Raw genomic sequence first — 20,075 nt, forward strand, 5'->3', positions numbered from 1 at the left:
CAACCAATACAATATTGTAAAGTAATTATCCTTCAATTTAAGATAAATTAAAAAAAGAACAGGTGCAAATGTGTGACTGAGCGATGGGCCCACAGGTGTTGCTGGTGGTGGTCACAGGGCACAGTCTGGGGCCGCTGTATGGTATCTTCTAGTCTCCTCTGCCACTGTCCTGCTGGCCATAGTTCTGAGTGAGGGATATAGTCAGGCGCCATACAAGCCCTGGCACTCACGGCTGTAACAGGGAGGGGAGACACCCCAGATCTCAGTCGTCACAGAGTATGAGTCCAGGTCCCCCAGCAGGAGGGGGAATGGAACCACAGAGTGGAACCCTTCTCTACCAGGCCATGGCACTCTGCTGGGAAAGAGTCTGCGGCACCAGAGTATTTTTCTATCCTATGCGGATGCTTTCTGTGACAAAGGTTGGGACCCTGCTGCAGGTTGAATTTCCCAGGTGCGCCCTTGGGCAAGGTCCTTCTAACCTTACTGCACCTCAGCATCCACGCCTGCCCGATGAACCCACATAACCCTGGCTGCCCTGTCCACCTCACTGATGGCAAGGTCCTCACAGGCCACCGGCACACATGCACCAGGAGGGCTTGGATCAAGTAGTGTCCGTGGCCCCCACCCAGTCCTGTGACTGGGACAAAGCAGGCTGTCACTAAACAGCCGCTGAATGAATGAAACCCCTGGGAGCTGTTCTGCCTCTGGGAGCTTAGAGCTAAGCGCCGAGCTGGCCCGGCACTGCAGCATTCAATCCTCCCAGCAGCCTTGTGCAGCCGAGGCTTACCGCCCCCATCATCGGGGAGGGAAACTGAGGCTCAGAGAACATTTGCGAACTCTGATAGAGTCTCAGTGAACGGCTGGCCCTGGATCCAGGTCGCTGGGGACCCAAAGCGGGGTCGGGTGAAAGGCAACAGGGAGAGGGTCGGGGACCACTCCAGACCCATCACCCCCGCTGGCTGGGTAGGAGAGGGGCAACCCATCCCATGTTGAAAGCCTCCTGCTGGGCAGCTCCGGGCGGGTCCTGCCTGCTGCGGCTGCTGCGCGCGCCCCCTCCCCGCGCCCCGGGCCCGGCGCCCCAGCGGCGCTCACCTGGCCAGGCTCCCGCGGTGTTCAGAGATCTTGGCAGCGCCCGCGCTACGGTTGCTCTAGACGCTGAGCCGGGTGCTGCGGGGCCTCCGCCTCCACGGGGTCTCCGCCTCCACGGGGTCTCCGCCTCCACGGGGTCTCCGCCTCCACGGGGTCTCCGCCTCCACGGGGCGGGGCCGGCCGCGGCTGCGAGGACCGCCCCGCGCCCGCCCCTCGCCTGTTTCCCCTGATCCTGCTGCCTACTCCACAACCTTGATCTCTAAGGCGGTGACACGCAGGCTCTCCCAGAGGGGAAACCGAGGCCGGTCGAAGGGTGAAATGGGCCACGATGCTGGTGGGGAGAGGGCAGGAACGTCCTGCGTGCTGGGCCGGGTCCTGCCAGCATAGACGTCTTGAACCCCAAGAAAGGCTGTTTCTTTCTTCCACCCACCTATCATCCATCCATGTCCTCTCCCACGCGGTCCCTTCTGTTCAGCCTGCCTCCTGCTTCTTTCCTCCTGCCCTCCTTCCTTCCCTCCCCGCTTCCTCTCTTTCCATCTATTCATTTTCCCACCTACTCTTCCATCCATCTGTCTATTCATCCAGCCTTCTACCAATTTAAAACTGTTTTTTGTCCGTTCATCTGTTCACCGACATTCTGTCTTTCCACTTAATCCATCCAGCTTTTCATCCATCCAGTTCATTCTGTATCTTTCTTTCCTCCCTTCCACCCATCTATCTACCCTTCATTTCTTGCATCCTCCACCCACCTCTGGGTTATCCATTCTCCAATGCCATTGTTCCACATTTAATAGGTTATTCTTCAGTGCTGTTCTTTCCCTTGCACTGGGGACCAAGATGGATCACACCATCCCTGGAAAACTCATTCACAAGTGGCAGTGGCAGAGAGGCAAAAATGTGCCCAGGAGTGGGCACAGCTGATGAAGTGGAGCTAGGGGCGGGGCTGTGCTCCAAGGCTGACCCAGACCACCAAGGGCTGCTTATTTTGGAGAGGGCTACTGCAGAGGCTTCACCTGTATGAACTTCCTTTGTGTGCATGGGTAGGAACAGGGAAGAGAAAAAACCTCAGCCTGCACATGCTATGTGGCAAGTGGTAAGGTGTCTTGTTCAATTCTCACAACTCTGTTTTAGCGCTGCTTGCTTCATTAATCAGATTCAGAGAGATGAAAAGTGGTGTAGTGGGGGAGTGTAGTGGGGCAAGGCCATGGGGTCAGTTCAGTTCAGTTCAGTCACTCAGTCGTGTCCGACTCTTTGTGACCCCATGGCCGCAGCATGCCAGGCCTCCCTGTCCATTGGGTAAACTCATGTCCATTGAGTCGGTGATGCCATCCAACCATCTCATCCTCTGTTGTCCCCTTCTCCTCCTGCTCTCAATTTTTCCCAGCATCAGGGTCTTTTCAAATGAGTCACTTCTTTGCATCAGGTTGCCAAAGTATTGGAGTTTCAGCTTCAACATCAGTCCTTCCAATGAGCACTTAGGACTGATCTCCTTTAGGATGGACTGGTTGGATCTCCTTGCAGTCCGAGGGACTCTCGAGAGTCTTCTCCAACACTGCAGTTCAAAAGCGTCAGTTCTTTGGCACTCAGCTTTCTTTATAATCCAGCTCTCACATCCATACATGACTACTGGAAAAACCATAGCTTTGACGAGACGGACCTTTGTCAGCAAAGTAATGTCTCTGCTTTTTAATATGCTGTCTACGTTGGTCATAACTTTCCTTCCAAGGAGCAAGCGTCTTTTAATTTCATGGCTGCAATTACCATCTGCAGTGATTTTGGAGCCCAAAATAATAAAGCCAGCCACTGTTTCCACTGTTTCCCCATCTATTTCCCATGAAGTGATGGGACCAGATGCCATGATCTTCGTTTTCTGAATGTTGAGTTTTAAGCTAACTTTTCACTCTCCTCTTTCACTTTCATCAAGAGGTTCTTTAGTTCTTCCCTTTCTGCCATAAGGGTGGTGTCATCTGTATATCTGAGGTTATTGATATTTCTCCTAGAAATCTTGATTCCAGCTTGTGCTTCATCCAGCCCAGTGTTTCTCATTATGTACTCTGCATATAAGTTAAATAAGCAGGGTGACAACATACAGCCTTGATGTACTCCCTTCCTGATTTGGAACCAGCCTGTTGTTCCATATCCAGTTCTAACTGTTGCTTCCTGACCTGCATACAGATTTCTCAAGAGGCAGGTCAGATGGTCTGGTAGTCCCACCTCTTTCAGAATTTTCCACAGTTTATTGTGATCCACACAGTCAAAGGCTTTGGCATAGTCAATAAAGCAGAAATAGATGTTTTTTCTGGACCTCTTTTGCTTTTTTGATGATCCAGCAGATGTTGGCAATTTGATCTCTGGTTCCTCTGCCTTTTCTAAAGCAGCTTGAACATCTGGGGTCAGTCCTGGGCTTAAATCTTGGCTCTGTCACTTTCTCGTGTGTGTTTGGGCAGCTACAGGGCTCAGTTTCCTCATCCATAAACCAGAACTGGTGTGTATTTTACAGCTGTGGTGTTGTGAGACTTGTGGCTAACAAGGTACCATAACAGAATGCCGAGTATGGTGTCTGCCCAGTGAGCACTCAACCAGTGGTAGCTGTTATCATTGTTATATGAGAGGTTGGGATTCAGTCCCAAGACCTGTGATTTGCTGCTTTGCAAACCATGCATCTGGTCTGTCCTTTCATTCACAAAGACCAGCCTTTCCTCTCCCACCAGCAGGGCCAGAGGACTCTTGTTCTCCAGGCCCAAGTGTAGTCTCATTAGGAAAAGCATAGTTCGCAACTGTTAACAGGTGTTACAGTTGAATTGTACCACCCTCAAGTTCATCAACTGAACGCCCTCAAGTTCAGTTGTGCCACCCTTGAAGTCCTAAGCCCCAGCACCTCAGCATGTGACCCTAGTTGGGAAGAGTCATTGCAGATGTAATTAAAGATGAGGTCATATGGGAGTATGGCCCTAGCCCAGTATGACTGGCATCCTTATAAAAAGGGGACTGTGGACACAGACATGTGCATAAGGAGAGCATCATGGGAAGACTGGAAGCACGCTGCCAGAAGCAAGGAACTGGTAGAAGCCAGGAGAGAGGCTTGTTCCAGGCCTTTCCCAGTGCCTTCGGAGGGAGCACTGTACTTTGATTTCGGACTTCCAGCCTCCAGAGCTGGAGACAACACTTCAGCCACTCAGTCTGTGGTACTTTGTCTCAACAGCCTGAGTGACATAACACAGTGACCACAGGTTGCTTTCTCCACACGGATGGGGATGACGTGGAGGGCAGCTGTCCAAGACAGAGACCAGACTGATATCCACTGGGGCAGGGACTCTAGTCACTGCTGTCTCCCTGGGCCGGTACAGAGCCTGGCCAAAGGCATGGCTTGTCAACCTTTAGTAAACTGTGTTTTTAAACAGTTTGATGAATTTTTACTTATCAATGTAACCACCACCAGACTGAGATATAGCCCTGTGGCTCCAACACACACAAGGTAATCACTTCTGACTTCTATCACCAACAATAGTTATGCCTATTCTGTTTTTGGTACTTCTCACACTTTGTGGGATCCTAGCTCCCCAATCAGGGATTGAACCCAGGCCCATGGCAGTGAAAGCACCGAGTCTTAACCCCTGGACCACCAGGGAAGTCCCCAGTTTTGACTATTCTCAAACTTCATATAAATGGGACTACAGTGTATGTGCTCTTTTGTGTCTGGTTTCTTTTGCCCAATTTGTTCATAAAAGCTTGCTGAATATAGCTATTCATTCTTTTTACATTGATGTGTACTATTCCACTCCAAATATGTATCACAATCTATTTGTCCATTCTACCACTGATGGGCATTTAATTAGTTTCCACATTCTGACTCTTATGAATAAAGATGTTATAAGCATTCTTATATATGTCTTCTGTCAAACGTGGGCACTTGTTTCTCTAGGAGTGGAACTGCTGGCAGAGAGGAAGCATACTTTTTAAAAACTTTATTTAATTAATTAATTTATTTTTGGCTGCACTGGGCCTTTGTTGCTACCTGCAGGACTTCTCTAGTTGCCAAGAGCAGGGGCTACTCCCTAGTTGGGTGTGGCTATTCTCTCACTGTGGTGGCCTTCTCTTGCTGTGCGGCATGGGCTCTAGGGCTTGGGTTTCAGCAGTGGTGGTGCATGGCCTTAGCTGCCCTGTGGCACGTGGAATCTTCCTGGACCAGGGATTGAACCTGTGTCCCTTCCATTGGCAGGAGGATTTTTAACCATTGGCTCACCAGAGAAGTCCATATGTTTTACTTTAGTCCATATATTTTACTTTAGCAAAAATTGCCAAGCAGTTTTCCAGACTGGTTGGATCAATTTACACTGCCCTACTTCCACCCCAGCAACATGTGAGAGTTCCAGTTGCTCCCTATCTTGATATTGTCAGTCTTTATTTTTAACCATTCTAGTGGATGTTGTGGTAGTTCTCACTGTAGTTTCATTTTGCATTTCACTGATGGATAAGGCTGTTGAGCACCTATATATACACCTATATTCAGATACATAAAGTTAATTTATATCTGTTTGAAACTTTTGTCCATTAAAAAAAGTTAAGATGTTTATCTTTTGATTTGGAGTTCATATATCTAGAAATGAGTCTTCTTTTTAAGTGTGATTTTAATTTTATAGAAAAAATAAAAATTGCACACAATTTGAATATGTAAGTTTGCAATATCTAAAATAAGTTAGCTGTTACATGATATAAGAGCTAAAAGTATAAAAAAATACTAGAAAGACCATGATCACAGTTTTTTTAAAGATGCAAATAAAATAAACATAGCTACATAGAAAAGCTCATATACCACTTTCTCATAAAAAAAGTTAAAACATAGATAAGTCTTTTAATAAAGTTTATCTCACCAAAAATTTACACAGACACACGCCACAATGATCACATCAGTTTAAAAGTACCTTTGATCCTATTAATTATATAAAAGCAATTTTTTGTGTCTTAGAAATGACCCCCGATGATGTAATACATGACACATTCATTTCGTGTGTCCACAGTGGGGCTGGCCCAGCAGATCCAGCCCAGTTTTCACAGGCTTGAGCCAAGCATTTGCTCTGGATTGGGCTCCAGAGCAGACTGCAGTCCAGTTTGGTTGAGCAGGGGTGAGGGTGGTGGTGAGACTCATTTATTTCTTCTTCTTCCAGGATGGGCTGACGCTGAGTCTGTGTTGCACCCGTGGACTAAAGTGGTGGGAAAGCACAGAGCAAGAGGATCGGGGCCGAAATGATCCCATCTGGCCGGTCTCCAGAGCGGGGCTCTCATAACTAAGCTGCAAGCTCGCAGTTTACTACGTGTCTGCCACATGGCAGGTTCTGGGGACCCAGAGATGGTTAGGACACCAGCGTCATCCTGTGGGAGCTCATGGTCAGGGAGAAGAGACAAAGAAGCCAGGAAGCATGATGTGGCATGCTAAGTGTAGTAAGTGCCACCACTAAAAAGAAAGATGAGTGGTCAGAATGCTATGGGGGGAAGGCTGGAGGCTCCCAGCTCTTGATGGATCCCGGGGGCATCTTCGCAGAGAACCTGACGCCATTTGCACTGTGCCTTGATGCATGAGGAGGAGTCACCAGGCAGAAGGTGGCAGAAGGGTGCTCCAAACAGGGGCCTTGGAGTCCTTGCAGGACTTCCAGCAAGAAACGGTCTTGTGACTGAAGTGCAGGGTGTGTTGGGGACAAGGCAGGAACATTAGGGTTGACCCAGGGATAGACAGCTTTCCTCTTGCAGCTTCCAGGGAGTCCTGGTGCCTGATCACGCTGATCTGGCGGTTACAGCTTTCCAGAGCACCTTGTGCTCACAGCAAGCATGTGGTTCTTTGTAGGATGGCCTTTCTATGTAGAGGAATCCTTGTTTCTGATCCCTCCCCATGGTTACTGCTGTCCACAAAGCAGAGCATGCTGCCTGGCTTGCACAGGGTTTGTCCCCTCCCCTTACCTGAGAACGCTTCTCTAAAAAAGAGTGACCTTCGGTTCTGGGTTCCTTTTCTTCTGGAGTTGGGACCTAGTGAACAGGAGACGAAGGAAGATGCCCAGATTTCTGGACCTGGCACGCAGGAGCTCTTGGGGCAAGTGTGTCATGACTGGGGTGGGGCCCAGGGTCTGGGTGGGCTAGAGCTATGAGGCAGTGGGGAGGGCCTGCTTGAAGGGCATACCTGATGGATTGGGCCTGCCAGAGGAACCCTCTGGCCTTGGTGATCTCCTGCGCCAATCTCCTTAAATCATCTCCTTCAAATAGTGGCAGCGCAGGATCCTTGAAAGAGGGAAATGAGTCTGAAGTTAGATCCATTAAATGACTGGGTGGGACATGAAAATTCAAAATCTCAGGAGAAGAATTTTAGAGTGAACTCAGTTCAGCCTTCCTCCCAGTGCAGGAAATCTTGTGGGCCTCAGATTGCATGTTTCCAGGGACAGAGACCTTACTATTTGTCAAGGCAGTCATTCTGTAAAGGGGACACTTTGCAATAAGATGTCTGAGAGTCAGTGGAAACTAAGATGGGCCCTGGACTTCACTGAAGTCAGCACTGCTCTGCCCTGTAGAACAGAAGTGGCATATACACCTTATCTCACTGTCAACCAGTAAAACCTATCAGGCTCCTTCTCTATTTCTTCTAGTAAAACAGCTCCACAGACATACATTTTTCTTATGTCAACTAATGAAATTCCAGAGCTTAGCCTTAAAAATACAAATTCTCACAATTAGTAAGAGAATCTAAGAGAGATGAAAGTGTTCCTTCTCCCTGGAAACAGTAGTGGCAACGGTCCCACTCTGCACCCAGAAACTATTCAAAGAATCTGATTTGATAAGGCATTAAACAGAGAACCTTCCCAATATCATCAAGTGTGTTTTCCTTATGTGTAGGATATGGATGAATATTTATTACTTTTACTTGTTCTGACCTCTATATCATTAGTAATATTTGCCCCCAAACTGTTACTCAAACAAAGAAATCATGCAAAGCACTCAACTTCAAAAATTTTGCCATGTCCTGTGACAGTAAAGTTTAATTAAAAAAAAATCTAGAATTCTCATTGATTGTTCTACTGGATGATTTGTTGGCCTAGAAATGTTATAATTCACAGCAGCACATCCCTAGAAGGTATGAATACATACATAATCTTTCTAGCAGGTTGTAAAATCTTATTCCATATGTGTGATAAAATCTATGAGTTTACTATATTTATTTTTAACAGATCACACATTTGAATATCTGTACTTTAATGAATTTATGGTGAGAAGACAGAAACATCCAGGAATTAAAGCACAGAACTTAGGAGCATGGATGTCTGGACTCCAAGCTTTACCATTTACTCTGACTTTAGGTGTATTCCTAAACCTGGCTGAGCCTGTTCGTTCATCTGTTAAATGGGTACAGTAATGGTTGGTAGGATTAAAAGAGATAATTTACAAAGAGCTAATTGTTGGTTAGGAAGAAAAAAACCACACCTGTTGACATTGTATTGCACCGTTTCAACAGAACTCACCCCGCGGCTTTACAACCTACCCTTTGGTGGATGAAGCCCCTGGTCAGCAGGCCCTGCATTTCGAGAAGCAAGTCCTCACCAACAGGGCAGTGATAGCGCCCCCCGGTGAGGGTGGCCAGGTCTCTCAAGAAGCTAGCAGCAGTCCTGTGGGGAGGAACAGGGGGCTGGGGGTCAGGCCCATCAAGCTCTCTGTGAGCCCCTAGCCCCTGGAGAAGTCACGTCAGTGGAGTAATGGGTCTTGGACCCTGAGGCTTTGTGCTCTTGGGTCCGTGTCATGATCACAAGCCCGCTCTCCAGGATGGTTTTTGGGTGGCAGTGGTGCTGCTGTGTGAATTGTATTCACCGTATCAGGGTCGCCCTCTGAGCACATGGCCCCATTCCTTGATCTGTCCAGGGCCGACTATGTGTCTGGCCTGGCAGGGAGACACTGTGCCTTTTACGGAGCTCGTGGTTTGGACAGAGAGATTAAATATGAATGTAAGTAATCACAGCTTTGCCAATTACATTAAATTTTTTTTTTCAGAAGGAGCTGAATCTCTCGTTTAACACATGTTCTTTCTTCTATGGTGATTGTTTATGGAAATAGCCATAGCTACTTTACACTTTTACCCCTGAATATTCACAAATGTGCCCCCAAGAAAGACGAAGTGGGAGAACACAGCGTGTGACTGGGAACCAGTGCAAGTCTGTTTCTACACTGGAGAAAGTCGGGGTGCCCTGCTGACGGGTAGGCAGGGTTTCAGTGGGGTTCCCTCTCTGGTGCAATGCCTGCTCAGGGGCCTCCTAGTGGCTGACCCACGGGACTTGGGCCCAGGACGGCTCAGCTCACGGCCACGTGCCCCTCAGACACGTGGCGGTAGGTAAGCGGTGCAACTCAGCTGCCTCCTCGTTGCCCACCTGCAAGAGCAGTCCAGGGAGATGGTGTGCACTTTGATGTCTCTCTTCTCCTTGAGTCTCTGGACTTCACTGAGAATAAGGCTGCAGCTTGTGTCTGGCTTCCCGTCAGTCAGGAGGTATAGTCCTTCTACATCAGGAAAACTGAAAGCTTTCTGAAAGAGCACATAGGCTGTCTGGCTCAGAGGATGGGCCAACCAGGATGCAGAAACCACTGACCTGCTATCCCCAAGTCTGCTTGGATCCCACCAACTTGTCATTAAGACTGTGAGCCTCCCCTTTCACCTAATGACAGACCGGGAAGCTGTTGAAGTTTAGGAAAAAGAGTGCCGCTCACTCCAGAGCTGGTTAACCCCAAGCAAGTCATTTAACCTCTCTGAGCCTCTGTGTCATCATTTATAAAGTCAGAAATTCGAGAAACTCATTCTCACTGGATTGTTGGGAAGATGCAGTGATTGAACACTTAGTAAATTCCAAAGTGCTCTCTGTAAACTCTAACGCATCATGCAATGTCAGCATTAGGGGTTAGGACAGTATTTCTGGGTTGGGCTTGGTGGTGGAACTTGCCAGCAGTGCTTGCAAGACTGAGGTGCTCCCCTGAGCGTGCAGGCAGGTCACCCACTGCATGGCCTTGTGACAAGCTGCGTCTGTGGTCTCCACCAGAGAGTCCTGCCACGGCTGTAGGCCCTCTGCAAAGCTGAGCAGGTTAAAACTGGGAAGCAGGGAGAAGTGGGGGGTGGAGAGAGGAAAAAGAGATTTTTTAGCATGCGCCAGTCTATATTGAGGGCTTCACTGATGGCTCAGTGGTAAAAAATCCACCTGCAACGCAGGAGACGTGGGTCTGATCCCTGGGTCAGGGAATATTCTCTGGAGGAGGAAATGGCAACACGTTCCAGTATTCTTGCTTGAAAAACTCCATAGACAGAGGAGCCTGGCCGGCTACAGTGCATAGGGTCACAAAGAGTCAGACACGACTGAGCATGCGCGCAGTCTATTTTGATCTTGGGGGAGTAACCTCCATGAGGACACATGCTTATCCCTGAAGACCCTACAGCAAGCCCTGGGCCCCCTGCAGACCAACCGAGTTTGAGAAGGTACACGGTGAAAATTCTAGATGCAGACAGATTTAAATCCGCACTCAGTAATTGCTACTTGCTAGTTATACGACCTTGGGCAAATGACTTAATCTCTAAGCCCTTGTTTCCTTTTCTGAAGAATGGGGATAATAACAGGATCATTGTGCAGGCTGAACGACCTCATGCATGTAAAGTGCTTGGCACAAGGAAAGAGCTCTATAAATGCCTGCTCATTTTAATATTAAGGCAAGAACGAGTCCCAGCCTGGGGTCTGAGTTTCCAGCTGTCCCTTTGGGGTCAACCCTTCTGGGTAGAGAGAACAAACCACACCAAACCCCCTCTTGAAAAATCCACAGTTCAAGGCGGCCTGGTGGTTCCTCTGATCTGCTTGCAATTGTCACTGGACCTGAGACGGATTTCTAAAAACCACTTCTGCAATAGAAGGCAGTGTTCCTTCCCGCTATTCAGCTGAGCAGTTTGGAACCCTCCAGGTCCTTTGGAAGTGGTCTTGGCCAGGGAAGCATCCAGAACTATCGCTTGGATCTTCTTGCCCCAATCTACATGCAACCCCTGCCTCTTACCTGTCACAGTGCTTCCGCAGCTGTTCCCATATCAGCAGGGTAAGCTCCGCCTTCACCTGCTGCAGGTAGGGGCCCATGGATCCTGACGTGTCCAGCAGGATGCACACTTTGCTCTCCAAAATGACACCGAACAGTCGGCGGCTGCCTGCTCCAGGGTGGGTGGGGGCAGAGGCCAGGAAGGAGCGAGGGTGGTTTTTCCCACTGCAGCTATCAAATACACCACACCCACCGCCTGACCGTTTGTGGATCAGATGTGAACCCGCCGGGAGATAGCCTCTGTGGTGTTGCTAGAATGGTCACCGTTCAAAGGCAGAGCAGGTCGGTGGCCTGGGCTTTGGGAGGTCAAGGTTTCCGCTGTGACTTTGCCGGAGATTACCTGATTATAACCTCGCTGGGCTTGAGCTTCCTCACCCCTAATGTTAGGTGATTGAGTTAAGTGATGTCACAGCACTGTTTGGGGCTGGAAGCAACGTTACAGAACAGAGAGTCTGTACACTGGTCAACAGAAATCAAGTGAGCATCCACTGTGTGCCCGGTGCTGAGCAAACTGCAGTGGAGATGAGGGAGGTTCCCTGCCTTCACGGAGCTGCCAGTCGGTAAAGGAAAACAGATATACTAACAGCTACCACTCTGCTGGCGGTTCTGACAAACTTACAGGCACGCACACTGGGGAGAATCTGAAACTGATGGATGTGGGGTGGGGAGCAGACAATCTACGGCTGAAGGCTGAGGAGCAGTGGCCAAGGAGAGGAGGTGTGTGTGGAGCAGACAGACTGAGAAGAGCTCGGAGTGGGAGAAGAGTGTGCCATGGTTGGACAGAGATAAAGCTGGAGCGGCTGGTACAGGATTTGGGAATTATCCCAAGAGGAAACAGAGGGTCAGTGACTTGCCCATGGTCACACAGCCTGGCAGTGAAGCCGAGATTCACATCCAGGTCCTCTGATCCATATTTTAAGGCAACAGCTAGCCCCAGCCCTTCTGGTGCCCCAAGGCTAAAGGGAAGTAACACGGAGGAAGCCAAAGAGCAGAAGATGGCGTGTCAAGTGTTCCTAAATCACACTTCAGATCTCATTGGAGGCAGGAGTAGAAAAAATGGAAACCTGCTGCAAAATGGGCTCACTGCTCTCCAGGAAAAGGCGGCCTGAGCTGGCTGGACCCACCACGCAAGAATCTTCCAGGACTCATGTGGGGTATTCTCTGGCAACGCTCATGGCCACATGAGGATGGGAGGGGAGCCATCCTAAAGCATGGGGGATGTTCTGTGAGGACAGCCAGCCAGCTGTCAAGGGGCCTCCCACACAAAAGGCCAGCCGATCCATCCTGGGAACCAGACAGCGGAAGGGAACACCCTGCAAGCCACTGAGCCCTGTGGTTGTCTCCCTAATCTTACTCTGCTTTCTTCCTCTGTCTCCATCATCACTAACCTTCCCAGTTATCCTATTCTTATCTCCTGGATTCCTACTACGTTCCCCTGATTGCACTCCATCCCCTCAACAATTGCTGTCCACACAGCAACCAGAGAGATTGGTTGTAACTTGATCACATTTCCCTTATTTAAAACCTCAGTGTCTTCCCATTGCTCTTAAGACAAAATCTGGGCCATGGCTTCATCTTCTCGGGATGGATGCACCCTTTACTCTCAGCCAATCCGGCTTCTTTTCAGTCTTTGTACTCAGCCTAGTCCCCTGTTGAGCAGCTCAGCCATGTCCTGAGAGTCTTTCGTCTCTTTGCTCAGGTGATGTCTATTCATTCTTCAGATCACCTCCTCAGGGAAGCCCTTCATGATCTTCCTGTGCAGGCCCACTGCCCCCTCTCCCTGCACCATGCCTGTCTCCACCTTATACTCGTCATCACTGTTCTTTGGGTAACATCCTTCTCCTCGGGACCGTATGCTCCACGAGCTCAGGGACCACGTGGGGTGTTTCCTCTACCACCTCCCCAGCACGGAGCAGGAGAATGACACTATTTGCTGAATAATGAATGAGTGAATCAGTGCAGCATCCTCTGGGTATGTTTTGAGGTGTTAGATGGTGTTGGGTGTGTAGCTCTCTGTGATGTGGGGGTGCAACTCGTACTACACCAGGAGTGACTGCACAGCTGGCCTTCTCACTCGCCCAGCAGGAAGTGTGTGTCAGAGTGGGGAGCGCACAGAATGTCACTGTTGCCCCACGTTCAGCCTCTGACTTGACAGCTGCATCTGGGACTTGCAGCCCCCTCCAGAGGCTTTGGAGAGCCGTGGCAGACCATGGACTGTTTATACCAGGTTTTACTGCAGAGGACTGGACTTAATGAATCTGCACAGGAGCCCGAGTGGCCCACACTGGGATGCTTCTTCCTATTGTCCCAGGAACTCTCCCGGCCCCAAAGCCTAAACACCTTCCTGTTCAGTTCTAGCCAACCGCCCGGCCTTTTGGACTTGATGTGGCAGACCATCCTGATTCCCCTGAAGCTGCCTCTAGGATGTGAGTCTGGCTCCCAGCCAGCCCAGCCACTGGCCTCTCCAGAGGGTCCTCAGTGCTCTCTATAAAGAACAGGAGCATCCTCTCTGCTGAAGACCCTCCTATCTCTACCTTCATGGACCAGTTCTTTGGAGCCCAATCAATGCTAAATTGAGGCTCCCGAGGGCCGGCCCCTCAGTCACACCCAGGAGGTGGGGTCTGGGAGGCCTCTTGGATAGACCTGGTTCTCTCTGATGCTCTGGTCCATGCTCCACCTCCTGTTATCCAGCACAATGCCTGACCCCTGAACCCAGAAGTCATGTTGCTGCTGGGTGACAGTTTGTGAGTGCTTAGTCTTGGAAGGAGTGACCCTGGGGTCCCTGGGGTTGCCCTCCCCCTTCCCTTCATGCCCCCCGCCCTCCAGGACAGCGGGCAGTCTCACCAGACAGCAGCCATTGCAGCCTCTGGATGTAGCGGCGCATCAGCTTGTCCAGGTGTGTGATGTACACCTCCATTTCCCTGGGGGTGCACTCAATGTGTCTCACTGTCCCCTGGATTAAAGCAAGCAAAGAAAAATACTCCCCTGCCAGCTCTTTCTTCATATCCCCATCACCCCCAAAACAGTTTAGTCTATTGTGGTTCACAACTTTTGCAACACTGTAAAAGCATACATTTTTGTTTGTTTGTTTAAAAGCTTTTTTTTTTTCTTTTATTAAACTATCAAATTCAAGGGTTTAGGCAGGTATGGGGGAATTGGGATGATGGTTTTTGTGTCAAATGTGGTCACTGTCATAACTAAAAACTAAAATAGTCTCTCTAAATTTTAAATAGAAAACCCTTAATGGTAGAATGGGAGGTCGATATATTTCACATTAAAAGATGACCTCGGATGGAGGCGGCAGACAGTGTGATTAAACTCCCATGAAACTTGTATGGTGGATAATTTTTAGCTTTACAGTTGACAATGTCACATTAAAGAGCAAGGAGAGAAAATGGTTTTTTTTTTTTTAAAGCAGGATTAGATTTTAATTTTGTACTAAATATACCTGTTCCAGTGTCAGATAAATTAAAAAACTACATCAAAACTAGGAAATAGAGAAGCTCCCCTGATCTTTTGCCATAACCCCTGTTTCCAGCCATCTTAACAGAACCACCATCAGAATCGGGGTAGAGTTCTTATTGGTGAGTATTCTAGCAACTGGCCTGTGATCTCAGCAACTGTAACTAATTCTCACCCCAGTGAGTCCCTAGAACCTTGACCTTGGTCTCAGGCATTCTGAGGGGCTGGCTTTTCTTCCAACAGGGCTCTGTATCCTATTCCTTGAGGGAAGTCCCCCTTTGGGGGGTTGGGGTTCTTAGCAGGAGGAATAAAAGCTGGGGGCTCATACATTCGTGTGGACTTTCCCCTAACACACGCAGCCATCTGTGTCTGAGAAGAGACAGAAGCTGGGAGTGAAAAAAACAAAACCAATCTCGACTTACATTGATCTCTATGCTGGGGAAGACACTGCAGTATTTGGCTGATGCCGACGTCTGTACTGATTTTTGATGAGTGCAGTTGGGACCAAGGTATCTGGAGACCTCCATCTTTAGTTTCTTTAGCCCATAATTTGCTACCCACTTTGGAATAAAGGAAAGAATGATTATCTTGGGTAATTTTGGCTTAATGGAATGACTGACTCATCTTTCAAAAACCTCATGTTTGAAATCGGTCTTGTATCTGAAATGTGGGGTTTCCCAGGTCCTCACCGAGAGTACCTCATATGCACATTTCCGCCCTGGTGCAGGAGAGAAATTCAAAGAAATACGGGAACCAGGGAACAAAATTTACTGAGGACTTACTCCCTGTCTGGTGAACCCTCTGGCTTCTTCCATTTCCATTTCAGCCTCTTCCATGAAACTTGAATGGAAACCCTGATTGGTCTCAAGTTTAGATCAATCAAGATATCACAATAAGAGATACAAGAATGATCAGGTTTAAAGCAATCAGAGTATGGCATCCAGGACTGGACAAATTAGAACCAAGCTCAGACTAACTGATGGTTGCCAGAAGAAAAGATATTCCTATCTTTGGATCTGAACAAGAAGGGGGGTTTCTGGTACTTGCATCCAAAAGGATCTGATACCACTAAGGACTTTACACAAAATATACTTCAATTAATCACCAATCCTATTAAGTACAAGACTCTTCATTTTATAAATGAAGACACTGAGATTGAGTGACTAGCTCAAGGTCACCCAGCTAGGAAGTGGCAGACTCAGGTTCCCCCGTAGTTCTCTTTAATCCTTATCCTGACACTTGCTACAGTCATTCTAAGCAGATTTGGCCTCAATTCCAAGTATGTCCACCTTCCCAGATATAACGGTTGGTGGAAGGAATGATTGCTTGGGAGGGACGTGCTGGTACAAGCAGCATAATACCTCTTGGCTGGAGCAGACTGTATCCTTTCTGGGCAACTCAACAGGTGATCTAGTCCTTCTGAGTCCCTTTCCTTGAGGGTATTTCTTGTACACCGAGCCTGGGAAAAAGAGAGCAGAGTTATCTGGTGCAATTCTCTTACCCTCTCCTCCCTTTTCCATGTCAGTTTCTGTCAATCAAGTCAGTTGTAACATTCCTTAGGTGCAACTTGCTGAGAGATAGGAGGGACTCTTGGGGGGCATCTAGGGAGGTCTTCTGGGACCCCCTACCTCACCCTACCCCACTCCACCCCACCTCCACGCTTCTCAATGAGTTGCTACTGGGACCTATGCCTTTCCACAGCTATCAGTCCTGCTGACTTGGGGGACTCATGCCCACTTCCTTCCCAGTCAATCTGAGGACACCGCCCCTTGTGAACAGAGCCAGAGCGCTGTACCCAGGGACCTGGGGGAATGCCGACATCATCTCTTCCCATTCTACTGCTTTGTGTCAAGACTTTGTGAACTCACTTCCCTGGGTTGGGAGATCTGAGTGGTTTGAGGATAGGCCTACTCTGGGGGCACTGCTGTCTGTGTCCTGGAGGGGTAACCCTCCCATGGGGCCTGATCACCTTCCAGGTCTCAAGGGGTAAGGGGGCTGTCCAGACGTCTGTGTAGCCGCCAACTTACCCACGTTATTCCCTGTCTCTGTGTAGAACAGCGAGAGAGCTATTTCTGCATCCCTTGATTGGGTCTTCTTCCTCCGCTCCGCAGTCCCTTTCTTCACTGGCAGGGCTGCAGCTAGAGGACATTTGGCCTGTTGTCTGGAGCAGCCTTGAGAGTTTATGCAGTGAAGCTGTGCAGCTTGGCTTAGAGACTTGTCAACTTCAGCTATGTTCTGCTCTCAGAACTGGGGCTCCAAAGTGGCTTTGAGGTCCTTTGGGACGACCTGACTCTGGCCTCACCGGGATGATCAGCAAAGCTAGAGCTGCTGCTACTTACCAGGCTTGGTGCAAGGTGCCTCCTGGTTCCTGTCTGGGTTTATCCTCGCAGATGAGGCACGGGGCACTCAGAGTCAGTAAGAAGCAGAGCAAAGACTCTACCCAGGTCTTGCTAACTCTGGGACTCCAGAACTCTGCTCTGAACTGCCCTGCTGTGTTTCTGACGTTAGTGAGACACATGGTCTTAGGTTCTATAAGCTGAATACTTTCAGAAAAATACCAGCGCCTTGTCATGACTGGCTGGCACTGGACACTCTCCTTAGTCCCTCTGAGCCTGAATGTCTTCATCAGTGAAACAGAGGAACTAATAGATTCCTTGCTGTATAGGATGGATGGTTACAAGCTTTAAAGGGGATGACCTCAGCAGAGGGCAGGCGCACGATCACTGATCACTTTAGAGACGCCATCACTCATCCACATCTTAGCTGTGTTTGTCCGCCCCTCCCACCCCGTGGCCATGCCTTACCTGGGGGGATGCCTGCTTTGCCACCGAGTGGACGCCATGGCAGAGCTTTCAAGGGGGGCCTCTTCTCTCTGTCAGGGTCATCTTTAACACTCTAGAAAACAGGCAGCCTTTCCCATCAGAGGCCTGTTCTCTGTGGTGGGCAGTACCCCCATCACCCCAGCCCCAGTATGTCAAGTAGGAACCTTTGCATGGAGAGGCCTGAGGAAGAAGTTTTCTCATATGCTCACCCCTCTCCTGCAGCAGATACAGAGAGGACTCTGGTGTTTGAGGTGAAAAATATGTGTGTGTGCATGTGTGTGTGTGCATATATATGAATGGGTGTGTGCCTGTGTGTGTGTGTTATGAGAGAGGGCCTATGGACGTTCCCTGGTGGTCAAGTGGTTAGGACTTGGAGCTGTCATTGCTGTGGCCTGGCTTCAATCCCTGGTCAGGGAACTGAGACCCCAAAAGCCATGAAAAATGGCCAGAGAGAGAGAGCGAGCTTGCTAGGACAGCTCTGGGGATTTGCCCAGAGCCGAACCTTCTTCATCAGTTACCTGCCCTTCTTCCCACTGGACTGGGATTTCTGGGCCTCCAGAATGACCAGTAACCACTCAGTAATTTCTCTACCATGTCGGGCCCCTCAGTTTTAGGGGAGGGGTTCCTTCACTACTGGGCACAACTGGAATGTGGCAACAGTTGAACAAAGTCACCCAGGCCCGGGACCAGCTGACCCCCATCACCTACCCAGATCCCCTGCCCTCATTTCAGGAGGCCTGAAACCCAAGCCCCCTCACACTGAAGGCCCAACTGGCAGACTCCGAGACCCTGGGGTTTCACCTCAGAACTTGGGAAGACGAGAAGGTGCTGGCTCCTGACTCCACCAGTACCCGTGTGGACAGAACCTCTTGAGGGTGCAGCCCCGGAAAGGGAGTGAGCTGTGTTCACCAGAGTCTGTCAGCTGGTGAAATGCTGAAGAGTTCACACACCTCACTGCGGCTGCTGCTCACAAGTGCTGAGGAGTCTGGGGTCTTCCCCCAGGCATACCCCCGACGCCCCCTGTGATTGTTACGGTGGACATTTTATGCAGGACAGATTTTGACAGGCTGTGAACAAGGATCAACCCTGCAGAAGACCCAGGTCCAATCAGGCCCCTGTAAGCCTTGAGCCAAAGCAGCAAGAGCCCATTAGATGCCACACCACCCTAATTTCTTTGCCCCTGAGAGACCCTCCAAATGAGCCCTCCTGCCTTGTAACCAGCACGTGCCAGGGTGCCAGTTCTACAGAACCCTTAGTACCACAAGGACAACCAGGCAGAGCCAAAGCTGGAGTGGACGGGGTGGCCAGAGCTGAGAAGCAGGCCCCGGGGGTCTCCTCCCCCTTGGAGGCTGGGCCACTGACCACTGAGGACACTACCCCCACCTCCACTGCCCCTGGGACCTGGGGACCTGGCCCAGGCCACTTCACTATCTAGGAAAGACCAAGAGACAAGATGGAAACAAAATCCTCTGTGTGTTATTGGGGGTGGGGGTGGGCAGGGAGTCAAACCATTCTGGCCACGGAGGGTGCTGTGGGCTTGGAGGGACAGAACTTCCTGGGCTGGCTTCCCGGCTTGAGCACATTTGGCTTCTCTTTCAGGAGGGCCACACTTTGCTGTTCTTTTCCAGACTGGTTCTTCAGGGAGGACACAAGTAAGGCACACTGCAGCGGGGATTGGGAGTCAGCCAGGTGCCTCCCCACAGGGAGTGTGCGCACACACACACACACACACACACACACACACAGAGCAGTGGCTGAGGCCACTGGGGCCCCTGGATTTTTCTTTCTACCCCTAAAGTGCTGCTGGGAGCTGAGAGTTCTGTGGTCAAACCTACTAATAATAAGTACAGAGGTCCTGGGATGCATCAGGCTAGCTAGTGGGCTAGTTTGTGCCTGGGGGTCTCAAACCCTCTTGTCCACAGGGCGTGTGACTACACAGGCAGCGTAAGTGCCATCTTATCCCATTTTACAGGTGAGGAAGTAAATCTTACGAACTTAAAGGACCTGCCCGAGGCTACTACGAGTATACAATGGATCTTCCATTCATTCTCAGGTGGACCTTGTCCCAAAGCCAGTTTCGCTCCCTATGTGGACCCTGTGCCCACGGCCAACCCTGGGGGCCCACAGAATGGTGGTGTAATATTTGGCTCCTTTGCCTACCTAGTTCTCAACTGCCTGAAAGATTCTTCAATAATTATGCCCAATCAAAGCACTAGAAAACACCATTTGAATGTAAATAACACCATAGGAGGGTGGGTTAAACCAGTATTGCCCATTAACACCTTGGGAATGAGTTTATCAAATGAGGGAGCAGGACTAATGGGCACCTGAGAAGCAGTTTTTTTCAAAACACCAAAGAGGGGCCCTTTCAGGGTGGAAAGCTCAGACACATTTCGGGGAGCCACAGGTCTGCCAATCCATGGCCCCACCCTCCCAGGAGCTCACAATGTAGTTGGGGAGACAGGCAGTTCTGGCAGTGGTGGTACTTGAAATGTGCGTCGCCTACATGCTCTGTCCATCTCCTGGCTTCAACTGCCCCACAGCTCTATGTCTGGCCCTCATCCTTATCCACCTGCCAGAAGGATGCCCCCACTTATCTCACAAGTCCCACAGACT

At 49.6% G+C, this 20,075-nt stretch overlaps 1 protein-coding gene across 1 annotated transcript in view; it reads right to left on the reverse strand.

Moving 5' to 3' along the window:
* Positions 1–7,055: 7,055 nt before the first annotated feature.
* VWA3A (von Willebrand factor A domain containing 3A) overlaps positions 7,056–20,075 on the reverse strand; it is a 48,471-nt gene continuing 35,451 nt past the window's right edge. The window contains exons 21-32 of the mRNA XM_052635973.1: positions 18,969–19,121; positions 17,442–17,532; positions 16,665–16,775; positions 15,999–16,096; positions 15,060–15,197; positions 14,020–14,128; positions 11,140–11,284; positions 10,050–10,194; positions 9,486–9,637; positions 8,609–8,732; positions 7,259–7,356; positions 7,056–7,107 (exon numbers count right to left, since the gene is read on the reverse strand). Of these exons, the coding sequence (XP_052491933.1) occupies positions 7,056–7,107; positions 7,259–7,356; positions 8,609–8,732; positions 9,486–9,637; positions 10,050–10,194; positions 11,140–11,284; positions 14,020–14,128; positions 15,060–15,197; positions 15,999–16,096; positions 16,665–16,775; positions 17,442–17,532; positions 18,969–19,121 (1,416 nt within the window). The remainder of the gene's footprint in view (positions 7,108–7,258; positions 7,357–8,608; positions 8,733–9,485; positions 9,638–10,049; positions 10,195–11,139; positions 11,285–14,019; positions 14,129–15,059; positions 15,198–15,998; positions 16,097–16,664; positions 16,776–17,441; positions 17,533–18,968; positions 19,122–20,075) is intronic.

The sequence above is a fragment of the Budorcas taxicolor genome, chromosome 2 (genome assembly GCF_023091745.1).
Source record: "Budorcas taxicolor isolate Tak-1 chromosome 2, Takin1.1, whole genome shotgun sequence".
NCBI classification, from domain to species: Eukaryota; Metazoa; Chordata; class Mammalia; order Artiodactyla; family Bovidae; genus Budorcas; species Budorcas taxicolor.